General features: G+C 34.3%; 1 protein-coding gene across 1 annotated transcript; it reads right to left on the bottom strand.

The window, feature by feature from the left end:
* Nucleotides 1-4,314: 4,314 nt before the first annotated feature.
* Nucleotides 4,315-9,576, bottom strand: LOC131623598 (eukaryotic translation initiation factor 2A). The gene is made up of 13 exons (XM_058894600.1): nucleotides 9,406-9,576; nucleotides 8,970-9,321; nucleotides 8,384-8,570; nucleotides 8,032-8,266; nucleotides 7,871-7,939; nucleotides 7,615-7,716; nucleotides 7,347-7,387; nucleotides 6,426-6,559; nucleotides 6,041-6,104; nucleotides 5,857-5,953; nucleotides 5,649-5,767; nucleotides 4,825-4,847; nucleotides 4,315-4,739 (listed from the first exon to the last, which is right to left on the bottom strand). Exons 1-13 carry the CDS (start codon nucleotides 9,443-9,445, stop codon nucleotides 4,655-4,657), a joined length of 1,548 nt encoding a protein of 515 aa, XP_058750583.1. The 5' UTR covers nucleotides 9,446-9,576; the 3' UTR covers nucleotides 4,315-4,654.
* Nucleotides 9,577-13,737: the final 4,161 nt, after the last annotated feature.

Here is a 13,737-nt window from a genome sequence, read left to right on the forward strand (position 1 = left end):
GACGCATTCATCCTCTCCTTTTCTAAAATAATTATAACTAAAATTTAACATTTCTCTCCTCATAGAATAATAGATATCAAGTTGTTTTTTAAAATTACAGATATCAATCTAATTTTAATTTTCTGTTTTAAAGATTTAATTAAAACTATTAATCTAACAGAAATATAGGTCAATCAATTTTAATTAATGTGTAATATTATTATTTTATTTCTAGAATATTCTATATTCCATTGAGGACGGATCAGCTAACCTAATGCCATGTTGAGGATGAAAAAACTTGCTTTTCACTCCATTCCATTGAACATTCGTTTTCACGCTAGTTACAATATGCATGATAAAATTTATCATTCAGTCTGGAAACTTTGCCTCACGTGGCACCTTCCAAATGAATTCCCAGCTAAACTTATCGTAGGCTTTTGAGAGATCTACTTTTACCATAAAGTAACCATTCCTCCCTGTCATTTTATTCATAGAGTGAAGCACTTCCTTGGCCACGATAATGTTTTCATGGATATTGCGTCCTGGGACGAAACCGGTCTGAAACGGGGACACTAATTTTGGCATACAAACTTTCATTATGTTCACCACAACTTTACTCACTATCTTATAAATGGCATCGCAAATTGAGATGGGACGGAATAGTGAGACCACCTGTGGTGAATCCACTTTCGGAATCAAACTGATATCCGTTTGATTAATATGCATCACTTCGCTAGGATTATTCCATATCCTCTTAACAAAATCACACACTTTTTCACCAACCTTACTCCAATCTTTATGGTAAAAGCCTGCTGGAAAACCATCGGTCCCCAGAGCTTTCCACGACTTCATGTCCAAAACAACTTTCATGATCTCTTCGTTCTCCACCTGCTTATTCATCCGCTGGAAATCTTCATCTGCTATCTCAGAAAAGGTGATTGTTGCAGCTGGCCAAGCCTTCCAGTTGTACTTAATCTCAAAGAGCTCCTTGTACAAATTATTCACAAGCAACTTGAGCTCAGCTCCATCTTCTATCAAAACACCTTGCTATTTTTTAACATAGTTCTTTTATTCCTTCTCCTCCTAGTGATCGTTTTCATATGGTAATATTTAGTATTTCTGTCCCCGTCCGCTAACCATTTCGTTCTAGAGCGTTGAAACCACATCAACTCTTCCTTCGCAAGAATATCACTTAGATCCTTTTGTAATTTGTTCTCCAATTTCCTATAGGCTATCACATTATCCTTTAGTTGCAACCTACATTGTATGCCCTTCAATCTAGCAAGAATCTCCTTCTTTTGATACTTGATATTGTCAAACGAGTGTTCCTTCCAATCCTGCAGGTTTTCTCTGGTCTCCTTCAAATAAACTGCAAAATCAGTTTCTTCCCTCCACACATTGGCTAGCATATCTTGATATATATCCACAAAGTGCCAAGCATTCTCAAACCTGAAATTCTTTTGGACCTTTTGATACTGATCAGTAAAAGGCATTATAAGGATAGGGTGGTGATCCGAATACTCTACACGAGCCAATACTTTCACGCTTGCATCCGGAAACTCCAACCTCCAAATATCATTACACAATGCTCTATCCAACTTCTCGTATATACGTGGACCACCATGATAGACAGGCTCCCGCCACATATATTTCGGTCCATGAGCTTGCAAGCATTAACTCTATCCCTGAACTAATTAATTTTTCTGATCGAAGCTGGTACCCCTCCTTTTTTTTAATCACATATTCCTCCTATATCATTAAAATCTCCAGCAACTAGCCATGGTTGAACATTATTATTTGCGATTTCTTTCAACTCATCCCATAACATTTTTCTACCTTCCTCATTTGGACTCGCATAAACCGCTGAGAAGAACCAATCATTTTCTTTTGAATATGTAACTTTAGTATGAATATACTAACAGTTGCGGCTGATTAGATTGACTGCCATAGCATTGTTGTCCCATGCTACAATAATACCTCAAGCATATCTGTTGTTATCCTCCACTTTCTGCTCATCAAATCCCATTTTCTAGAAGGCATTGACATGTTTCTTCGGATTACATCTAGTTTCCATAACAACTACCATCGATGGTCTATTCAAATCAACATACTGCTTACAATAACGAAAGAAAGCTTTGTTGGATGCTCCTCAGCAATTCCACTGCAAATCTTATTTTTATTAATCAATAAAAATTATGATAAGTAGAACGCGACATAACTGTCCCGGTATCAAATCGGTGTCTCAATGACCATTTCCTCTTCTATCACCTCACACACGCCTTGTTTGAGCATGCTAGCTACTTCTAGTTATGGGCTTCCTCTTTCTGCCGCCTCGTTCCAAAAGCTACCTACTTCCAGATTGATAATGTTGTCTATATCCGGCGGCCTGCTCGAGCTTTCACGCCTCACAACTTCATCTTCTTTACCTTTGTGTTCCTGACCATCCAATCTTGTTAGAACTGGTCCCAACACGATTTCCATAGTATTGTCTGTATGAGAAATCTCTTGATGAACCGCTTGCTTGTTTAACTCAGTTGAGAACTCATCCTGTATATTAACCCTCTTTTTCTAAAACTTTCCGCTATCTCTTATTGATGTTATTCCAATATACTTCACTCCATACTTATTATCCTGAATCATGAACATGGCTAAAAGAGGCTTCGACAAATCTACCTCCACACAAATCCTCGCATACTTGCCCCTCTCTGCCTGTGATGTAGTTTTATCCACTTTAACCGTTCTCCCAATTCTGTTCCCAACTATTATGAGAATCTTAGGATCATAGTATTCTATCGGCAGACCTGCAATTCTTAACCAGGCTGCAACACTTCCAATGGTATCATTTTTCGCTGTGAAAATTAGGACACCAGTCCTTAACCATTAAGTAATGATCGTAAATAAACAATGGGCCTTCAAATAAAACAACATTTTTATCATCTTCTTTTGAAAATGCTACAAGATAATAATCATTTCCCACGTCCACAATACTTATCACCCCTCGTCTAACCCTCATCTGATTCAACCGCGCCTCCAAGGCTTTGTAGCCTATCTTCCTTCCCAATAATTTCACAATAACCCCGCGTCTCCACGGATGTTGGATCCGTTTCTCTTCAGACTTGGCCAAAATGAAGGTCGAGCAGTCATAACGTCCTATCTGGCATTCTTTGACGGTGACTCCAATCTCTCCTTCATCCTCCTCACCTTCAACTATTTCATCATCCTTCCTCTTTTCACTTCCATCTCCAGAATCTGATCCCATCACCATTTCCTTGTACGACTTTCCTCCAATGCCTCCTTGAGTCCCTTGCTCGACTATTATATTTGGAGTACCCCCGCACATAGTCTTGCCTTCACTACCATTCAGAACTACCTTCCCTGCATTCATAGTATGTTCGTATCCAATTTCATCATACACCAAAGGCATGGATGACCCTGGATCAAAAGCTCCATTCCCTTCCTTTGGCCTTTTCGCATTCATGTCTCTATCATTGCCTGCTTCGGTAGTCACTGCGATTGTCGTCGAGTTAAAACCCCACGGTGGACGTAGCATAGGTTTCCTCAAAACCCTAGCAGAGCTAGAGTGTCGTTTTTTTAGAGAACTTAAAATAGTCTCTTTAATCAGTATATTTTAACAATATTTAAATTATAATATCATTTTAATTTTGTGTTTTCACTATTTAATTGTCTATGATGTAATATTTTTTAATTTTTTTAAATTATCTATGTCTTAGCAGTATGAAATGCAAATATATTTATTTTCATAGTATTGTATTTTTATTATTCTATATGATCTAATTTAATTCACATTCAAATATATAAACTAGTCAGATATATATATTTTTCAAATTGCAACTATTAATAGAGATAACTATCTTTTTTTTAAATTTTTAAGGTAAAACCAATTTTACTCGAGTTTTGAATGTTTATTTAAATGATCATTTCAATGGGAGATAACTTAACTCAATTAATTTTATCTAGTATATATGTAATAATGTTCTAGAATTTTCTTAAAATAACTTAACAATTAACAATATTTATTTAGGTAGCCTCTCACCATATTAATATTATTTAACTCATGCACTTTGATTATTTGATTTTAATTATTATTTTAATAAGGAAATATCGTAATTATAATAATCTTAATCTAATGCTATTTTTTTTTTTTTTTGACAAAAATCTAATGCTATTTTAAAAGTTTCAAAACTTTCAATTTTAAAACTATTTGTGTTAAACAATATTTTTTCCACATAAAATAATACTGCGAAATTGCATTGTGTACGAGAAAGTGGAGATTATTTTCGACAGAAACTTTCATATACAGATTGATCAATGGTGTAATTAAACCTGAGTTAGTTTTTGAAGCTCTTCTTCATTTTCAAGTTTAAGATGCTCTATTTATGAAACTAACTCATCACTGTCAAACTTGTCAAAATGTTCTAAAAAATCTTAGCATGACAGTTTACACATTGAATATAACAATATCATGCATAAAACACACTCAAAATCATTTCAAAATCTGATCGACCCAAAACTGCCTAAAGTTTGCTGCTGCGCCGTGTCATGATACGAATAAATCTATGAAATTTAAACTGAACCTCAAATTTTCAAGCATTTTATAGCAGTAATAGAGAAGATGCTTAGAATGAGTCGGGGAGAATTGTGAATTATGATGCAATCAAGAACTGGCATCTGCAGCAGCCTTTTTCTCCTTTTGTTTCTCCCTCTTTTTCTTGTTTTTTAAAGCATTCTTGCTCAGTGTTCTGAAATAATCAACCATTAGCAGTTAAAAACAGAATATAAATCATAAGTAATTTCAAACTAAGAAAGGGAGGAATAGGTACTTACTCTGCCGAGCTCTCTCCTAACAGCTGCAAATACAAATCATTTTGGTATTCATTAGAACATTAATTTAAATGCAAATTCATTCAAGAATTCTAGATTAGAACACTAATTAAAATGCAAATTCATTCAAGAATTCAAGAGAAGGTGCTTAAGCATGTATATGGCAGATCATATTTAACACTATTAAGAGAAGAAGTACTTCATAACTATATACAAGGTATGCAATGCAAATGTATAGCTTATATTTATATTGATAATTTAAAGACAATTTTGTCTGAAGTCTTTTAAGTTCCATTTTCCTCTTAATCGGTCATTTAAGTTTTTCTTTCTCGAACTGAACCTTTATGTTACATTTTGTTTGCACCGTAAGTTTTCTGTCTCACCTTCAACAACGACCAGTGCAATTTTAGAAAAATCTAGTCATTAGGGTAGGGTCTCTACCCACTAAAGCTTTCTACAACCATCAAAATTCAAAACATATGTGCAACCTCTAAAACCTTGATAATAAAGGTCTATTGACATAATCAATGTAATTAACCTCCTCAGCTTGCAAAGTAGCTCAGATAGTTAATTTGACTGTGCTGTTGGGATTAGATCTTAACAATTGATAGTAATAATCCGAGAAAACCATCAAACTTTAAGGACTAAAAATGTAAATTAGCATAACTTAATGGCTAACGGTGCAAAAAAAAATTCAACATAAAGGACCAAATCTGAAGGAACGAAATTAAAGGACCAATTTGAAAAAATGTTAAGAGGACCACGGACTTACTGTGCCTAATTTAAAATAGAAAAAATTACAGTTCATTGATTCGATGAATGTGTACCTCTGCCTTAATAACAGCTGCAGTCTTAGCATGTGGTGGACGATATGCGGCAGGTTTTTGTGCAGTAGGATTGGCAGAAGAGACTTTTGCAGATGCTTGAGCTGGTTTTGGTCCTTGACCTGCAAAAATTTCATGGTCTTCAAGCCTCAAAGAACAGACAATAAAACTCTACACAAAATGAAATATTAGAATAAGCATGGCAAATAACCTGATGGTTTTTTATCTTCAAGTTTGATCGAGTCCAGGGACTTGATTAGTTCAGTGATATCACCAAACTTACTCGGTGACTCTGGTTTCCAATCAGCCTGGAAATAGTTTGGACACAATTCAATGAAATCTGTGAAAAGGATGTACAAAAACCATAATCAGGGAGAATTCAAGATACTACTGACCTGGTACAATTTGTCAAACATCTTCTTGAAGTACAATGATCCATTATAATGAAAAATCTTGATCCTTCAATAGAAAAAGAAAAGAATAAAAATGAAAATTGCTTTCTTAGTGAATGAAAAAGTATGATTGTCAGCAAGGAGGAAACCAACATATGACAATCAGCAAAATATTCTCCCATTGCGTGTTTTTCTGATTCATCAATCACCTCATAAATGTCATCAAATTAATCCCTTTTATTAATAAAATCAATTGATCAATGGAACAAAATAAAAGCAGCCTTCTGGATGAAATCTCATACTAACAACATAATCGAGTGCCCGTGGTAAGCAATTGAATATTTTCAGGCAATGAGTAGATCAAGACCCCACTAATGGACAAACATACCCATTGTCAACTTGAAGCCTTGGAGCTGTTGTCGCTGTCATGAAATAGCAGCCATCCGGAGACCATTCACTAGTCACAGACCATTCAGCCTTGGTTGACGCAAGCTGTTTCTTTTCTACATAATCCCAAAATACCTAGAACAATAGAATGAAAAATATATGAATTCCTCATAAGAAGCATGTGTTGGAAATCGTGCATGCATTTGAGCAAGTGTCATGTAAAAATGTAGTAGAAATTTGCCAGTAAAATAAAACTTCAATTGTTATTTTATTCTTCCAAACTTTGTCTTGATGTTGAAAATGATGTTTGATAATATTAAGTCAAAGGACTTCTCACTGTAGTTACCATAAAAATTGTTCTTGTCACTCATGTCACTATTATGTAATATTCTCATAATGGGTCAATTTAGTAAACATGTTACTCATATTTTATACCTATGCGCTGACTTGATGCTGAATATTTGTGACTGATACCCTATGTATATATCGCTGATATCATGTATCCTTGATATCGCGTATCTATGATTCTTGAGATGTGGTCATCACTGTATTCGCTCAGTAGTCTTAACATATTATTATCATCTTCACTAACATTAGTCGTCCAAACATTTTTTTTTTAAAAAAGAAGCAAAATATGTCAAATGACACATGCAATTAATCCTCGAAAAATAGATTGGGAAAGAGAAAAGAGATGCACCCAGTATCAACTACCAAGAGCCAAAAGCAAGCAAAAGCATAAAATATATGACATATTTAGGTAATACTATTAAGCATCTAAAAAGATTGTAAATCAGAATTTTATTTTCTATGAAGGTTAATTAGAACTAGTAGTCCTAGTTTAGCCAATCAAGCATAAACTCCTTTACATCATAAAGGAAATATCAAAGAAAACGTAATGAATTAATCAGTCAGGAGAGCATACCATATCACCAGGCAAGTTACCGAAGCCAGCCAAACATAGAACTGCATAAAGTCAAGGGCACAAAATACAATGATGTTTTTACTTTTACCTAGGTGTAGATACTTTATATATCAAAAAAATAATTAACCTTTTCACAAAGTTCCAATCCCTGCCGAAAACCCTCAAGGCCCTCCTTAGATTTAAAAGAGAAAGAAAGAAGGCTCATGAGCTAAGCATTTAAATTCTCTTTAATAAATACAATGAAAGCCAAATCATCAGTTGAGGATACATTTCCCTTTTGGGTTCCATCGAATAGTGTTGTAAGGACCAGTTCCAAGCTCCAGTATAGGATTGCAGTTCTTGTCAAACAGAGTTGCTTTAGCAGGCATAACTATAACATGTTAAGGAAAAAAAAAAATCCAACAGGTAAAAAAATGGATTTAAGGAGTGCAGAAACAGAATAACTAACACCTGACTTCTTAAAAATGTAAAATTTACTATTGATAAAAAACTATATGAGGGGAATATCATATTGAAAAGGATACACCCATACACAACAGCAAACTCTAAGCCTGAATGTGACCACTGAGCTTCATGAACAGGCCCCTCTTTCCCTGCCAAATATTTAAAAACACAAAATTTGTTAGCCTCCTTGTGGATTTTCTAGAGCAAATCATCAGCTCTTTAAATAGCATCAAGAACTTACGAAGAGGCACTAATCCTTCATATTTCCCATCTGTTGTTATGTAGTATAACTTCGATTCTCCATAGTAACTCTGATTGGTTTTATCAACATCTGACTGTGCCACGGCTAAAAGTCCAGTTGAACCATGATTCCATTTGAGCTGGGTAGTAGAACATCGGAAAAAACTCCTTCGAGCCACGGGCTGACTTTGGGAAGCATTTCCACAAGCATATATTTGTACACTGGCAGGAACCCCCTACAAAGGTTCATAGAACTTTACATATTATAAACCTAAATACCTACTCCTCATTCATTTGGTCACATAAAGTAAGCTAAGCCTGCTTGATTAAGCACTATGTTGAAGGACACGAACCTTGGATTCCGGAACAAATGCAGCTACATGAGAAGCAGGTGAACTAGAAAGCTCGGCAGAAGCAACTCCTGGAACTCTTAACCGATAAACAAATCCTTTAGAAAAATCCCCAGTATCAAAAAACTGCAACTCATTAGTTGCCAAGCGGCACGCAGTAGCTTCATCAGAGCTAAACTGAATTGCAGGCCTGAACAACACACACAGCGACAATTAAAACATTAGTCATGATGAAAATGTTTGCATCTATTCGGTTTCAGAAAACATTTTCTGTTTTCATTTCCTACAATTACTTCTAACTGCAAGTTTTCATGATTTCCTCTACAAGTTTTTGAAAAACAGACAGCAAAGTCAAAACTCAAAACATAAAATAAAAACAAAATGTTTTCTCAAACCGAATACTCTCTCGGGCTTTCATAAACTATGAAGCACAGACACAAACACCGACATTGACACGTTGACACCTTTAAAAATTTGAAAAAATGAATAAAACATAATCACAAGTGTCGATGTCCAACACAGACACATACATAAATTCATATTAAGAATGTTGTCAAGTTCAATACTACAATAATTCAACAGAACATACCAATTGACTCTTGTCATACTCTTCTGAGTCAGTTGATAAATAGAATCCCCAGTCTCGATTTTCCACAACGTCACATTCTTTTCTTGCGGCGCAGGTTTTTGAAACGTTTGCAAATAAGTTCCCCGAGGGGACAAACTAGCAGCAACAAGATTAGGAACTTGAAAAGACCTAATCTCATTAGCACTCTTACAATCATAAATACTAACAACAGAATTAGATTTCACCACCATAAACAAAGATCCATCATCACTGAATTTCGCATTCAAGCAATTAACTTTATCAAGCTTGACATTAGGTTGACCGTTTGGGAATGGGGGTCCAGTCCATAGCGAGCATTCTTCCGGCCGCCGAACTGAAATCAAACGAAAATAACGAAACTATAGAGGAATTTAGGAATCGAATTCGAATGAGGAAGGGAGAAAAATTTAGTTGATACCTAATATCTGAAGAGACGGTGAATGGGTTTCCAGTGCCATGATGGTAGAGTGGGCGAGCGAGCTATTGTTGTTGTCACTGCAACTCTGCAAGGCTCGACTTCGAACTCGGCAGTGCAGTAAATCACAATTCACTTCGCCAACGCTTCACTTACCATGTTTCAGTTTTTTAATTTTTTTATTATCTAAAATGTTTTTTTTTTTAATTGAAAACACTCTATTACGATTTACGATATGCTCCGGATAAACAAAACAGTAGACCCGAAAAAGCTAGACAAAGCCCAAATGCATGTTGTTATGTCACATGAGACTTAACTCGGAAATTTTACTTCATATCACCCAATTAAACAAGATTTACATTTGGCACCCCTAACATGTTGGTGCAAATTTTGTCTCTCAGTAAAAATCTCATGTAGCCGATTATCTTTTTCTCTTTCTCTCTAAATTCAGTGATTTTGATTCTTTTCTTAAAGTGTTTTTAATGAATGAATCTGAGATGGACGAAGCCTTAGAAGATTTTACATTATTCTTCAACATTAATGTCAACAATAATTTCCAAGGAGAAAAGGGTTTGTTCAAGGGAGATGAATTAAAGATTGTATCGGTCTTACTTCTGAAGTTGTTAACTTGATGTAGAAGAAATCTTATGGTGGTAATTTGGTTATGAAAGTGGATATCAAAACGGATTTTGATTCTTTTAATTGGTTATTTTTTATGCAGATTCTCAAGCAATTTGATTTCAATGATAATTTCACTAACTGAATTTCAACCATTCTAAATTTTTAAAGACCTCTGTTTCTTTCAATGGTAAGCTTCGTGGATTCTTTGGATGTGGTAGAGGGGTGAGACATGGTGATCCCCTCTCTCATCTCTTATTTTGCAATGCTGAATAAGTCCAGAGTAGAAGCCTAACTAATTGTGTCAATAAAAATAAAATAAAATTTATTCCTGGCCCCAGAGGTCTTCAAGTGCCATCTCATTGTTTGTTTGCTGATAATGTCATGGTGTTCCATAGAGGTGATAAAGGCTCTATAACATCTCTCATCTCCTAGTTCTTTATATATGTTATATCTTCAGGTCAAGTGGTGAATCCCTAAAATCTTACATTTTTATGGTTTTGTTACTGAAGCTAGGCTGCACCGCATTGTTAATAAGTTGGGGTTTAAGATTGTGTGCCTTCTCTTCTCTTACTTTGGTGTTCCAACTTTTAAGGGTAAATCAGAAGCTAGGCATCTTAGACCTATCCTTGATAACGTTAAACCTAAGTTAAACTATTGGAAGTTTTTTTCTAAGTTTTGCAGGTAGAATTCAAATGGTTAAATCATTCATTCCTTCAATGCTTGTTCATAGCTTCACTAATTGGAGAAAAGTATTAAAAATTTCATTTGGGCTGGTGATATCAATAAGACTAAGCTAGTCACTATGGCTTGGTTTAAGATGTGCAAACCTCTAGAGCAAGGTGGTTTAGGTTTTAGGTCCATTTTAAAACATAATGAAGCTACTCCTTTGAAAACTGGACTTTTTTTTAAAAGCCATAGTGCTTAGAGAAGGTACTCCTATTAAACACCATATTGCTTCTTCTATTTTGAGCAACATTAAAAGTGAGATGAATTGTGTTACTTCTAACACAAGAGTTGTTTTTGGCAATGGTTTCAACACCAACTTATGGCTTGAATCTTGGTGTGGACCTCCCCTTGTGAATCTCATTCAAGATCAATATGATATCAACACCCACACTCTCTGGTTTCATATTTATTGCACCGTGGATCTTGGAATTTTCCTAAACACGTGATCATCACGATCCCTAATTTGTCTTTGATTAGAGATCTTTCTAAAGTTATTGCAGATAGGCTATCTCCCATAATGTCAACAATAATTTCCAAGGAGCAAAAAAGGTTTGTTCAGGGGAGATGTATTAAAGACTGCATTGGTCTTACTTCTGAAGTTGTTAACTTGATGCACAAGAAATTCTATGGTGGTAATTTGGTTATGAAAGTGGACATAAAAAAGGCTCTTAATTCTATTAATTGGTTGTTTTTTATGCAAATTCTTAAGCAATTTAATTTCAATGATATTTTCACTAACTGAATTTGGACCATCCTCAATTCTTCAAAGATCTTTGTTTATTTCAATGAAGAGCTTCATGGATTCTCTGTGTAAGTTCGGAGTGCGCCTAAGAGGAGATGAAATAGGTGCAATGATCAATTTTCGGTTTAAGTGGCATGTTACTTTATTTTTCTATTTTGACGATGTTTACGAAAAAGATAAAGTGTAGAAAAGAAAAAAGAACACAAGGATGTATCCTGGTTCCCCTTATAATCTGAGAATACTCCAGTCTCCTTTCAACACGAAAGAGATTTTACTATTGTTAGGACTTGTACAAGACCAACACAATCACCAAGAACACTCCTCTTGTGATCATCACAGTTGAAATGAGAACAATTCTCTCAAACTCAACTCTCTTGCTTTCAACAATCCTGGATAGCAAGGATACAAGTAAAACAAGAAAACAATCCTTTCTTTTCTACTCTTTTGTTTCCAATAATCCTGGAAAACAAGGAAACACGCCTAATATCAAACAATCCTTGATACTTAGGAATTTCTTACAATAAATGATGAATAAAGATGTGGAGTAATTAACACTATTATAATCTTAAGTGATATATCAATGTAATTGATATTCTCTTCCAATGACAATAATTCACAAACACTAAAGTGTTAGAATGCTCAAGAATTTTCTGATTTAGATGATGTGAGTGTATGCAGAAAAATTCTTGAATAAAAGTTGAAATACTTGAAATGCGAATTTTGAAAGTTTAAATGTTTGATTGGAAAAGGTGAGTTGTAATTTGAAATTTCATGTATTTATATGAGCATAACACCTTTATGAATCATGGTAAATTCATGGAAAAATATCATGAACAAATGTCAGGTTAGAATAAAAAGGATTTACGAAGAGATGCATGAAAAAGTGTTAAAAAAGTTGATGTTTTTTTCAAATTCGTACAGGACTTGTTTAATTGGTTTTAACGGATACCTAACTTAACAAATGCATAACGTTTTTTTAATTTCAAATAATCATTCAAATTTCAAACAACATCAGGTTTTGTTAAGTCCGTTAACCAGACTTGACTTAAAAAGTGCTGACAGCTTTTTAAAAAAAAAATTTATGCATTTGAATCAAAGATTTTTATGCATGATAATTTGAGAACTTTATATATGAAAATATATAAAATATTTTGAGCATCTAAAGCTTTAGTGTAGTTAAGTATTGTCATTATACCTTCTTGATACTTAATTCTATTTATTTCAAAGCCTTGAACATAATGATTTATCTTGAGTTTCATCCTTGTCTTCTTGATATAAAAAACTTTGTCTTTATCAAAACATATATAACATAGGGAAGCTTGACTCCACACTTTGGATGTAGTAGAGGGGTGAGACAGGGTGATCCCCTATCTTCTCTCTTATTTTGCAATGTTGAATAAGCCCGGAGCAGAAGCCTAACTAATTGTGTCAATCAAAATAAAATCAAGCTAATTCCTGGCCCCAGATGTCCTCAAGTGCCTTCTCACTGTTTGTTTGCTGATAATGTCATGGTCTTCCATAGAGGTGAAAAGGTATATATATATATATATATATATATATATATATATATATATATATATATATATATATATATATATATATATATATATATATATATATATATATATATATATATATATATATATATATATATATATATATATATAACTTCTATCATCTCATTGTTCTCTGATTAAATAATTGGAGAGAAGCATTAAAAATTCCATTTAAGTTGGTTCAATAATACTAAGTTAGTCACTATGGATTGGGCTAAGGTGTGCAGACCTCTAGATCAGGGTGGTTTAGGTCTGAGGTCCACTTCAAAACTCAATGAAGCTTTCAACATGAAATTATGTTTGTATTTTTTGAACTCCTTCTAAATTGGGCTCTTTTGTTAAAAGCCATAGTGCTTATAGAAGGTACTCCTATCAAATACCATATTGCTTCTTTTATTTTGAGCCACATTAAAAGTGAGATACATTGTGTTACTTCTAACACAATAGTTGTTTTGGGCAATGGTTTCAATACCAACTTCTGGCTCAATTCTTGGTGTGGACCTCTCCTTGTAAATCTCATTCAAGATCAAGATGATATCAACATCCACGCTCTGGTTTCAGATTTATTGCATCATGGATTTTGGAATTGCAAACCATGCTATTATACCTATGGATAATATTGTAGACAATAAGTTATGGATATTTGGAATATTGATATTCCTCCATCCTAGGCTTTTACTGTCTGAAGGA

Source organism: Vicia villosa, unplaced genomic scaffold, assembly GCF_029867415.1.
Source record: "Vicia villosa cultivar HV-30 ecotype Madison, WI unplaced genomic scaffold, Vvil1.0 ctg.000074F_1_1, whole genome shotgun sequence".
NCBI classification, from domain to species: domain Eukaryota; kingdom Viridiplantae; phylum Streptophyta; class Magnoliopsida; order Fabales; family Fabaceae; genus Vicia; species Vicia villosa.

Excerpts from the sequence above, each read along its gene's own strand:
- LOC131623598 (XM_058894600.1), bottom strand. The coding sequence starts at position 9,445 with ATGGCACTGGAAACCCATTCACCGTCTCTTCAGATATTAG. Across the intron at positions 9,322-9,405 it reads ACCGTCTCTTCAGATATTAG|TTCGGCGGCCGGAAGAATGC; the intron begins GTATCAACTAAA and ends GTTTGATTTCAG. Across the intron at positions 7,717-7,870 it reads GTTTGCTGTTGTGTATGGGT|TTATGCCTGCTAAAGCAACT; the intron begins GTATCCTTTTCA and ends AACATGTTATAG.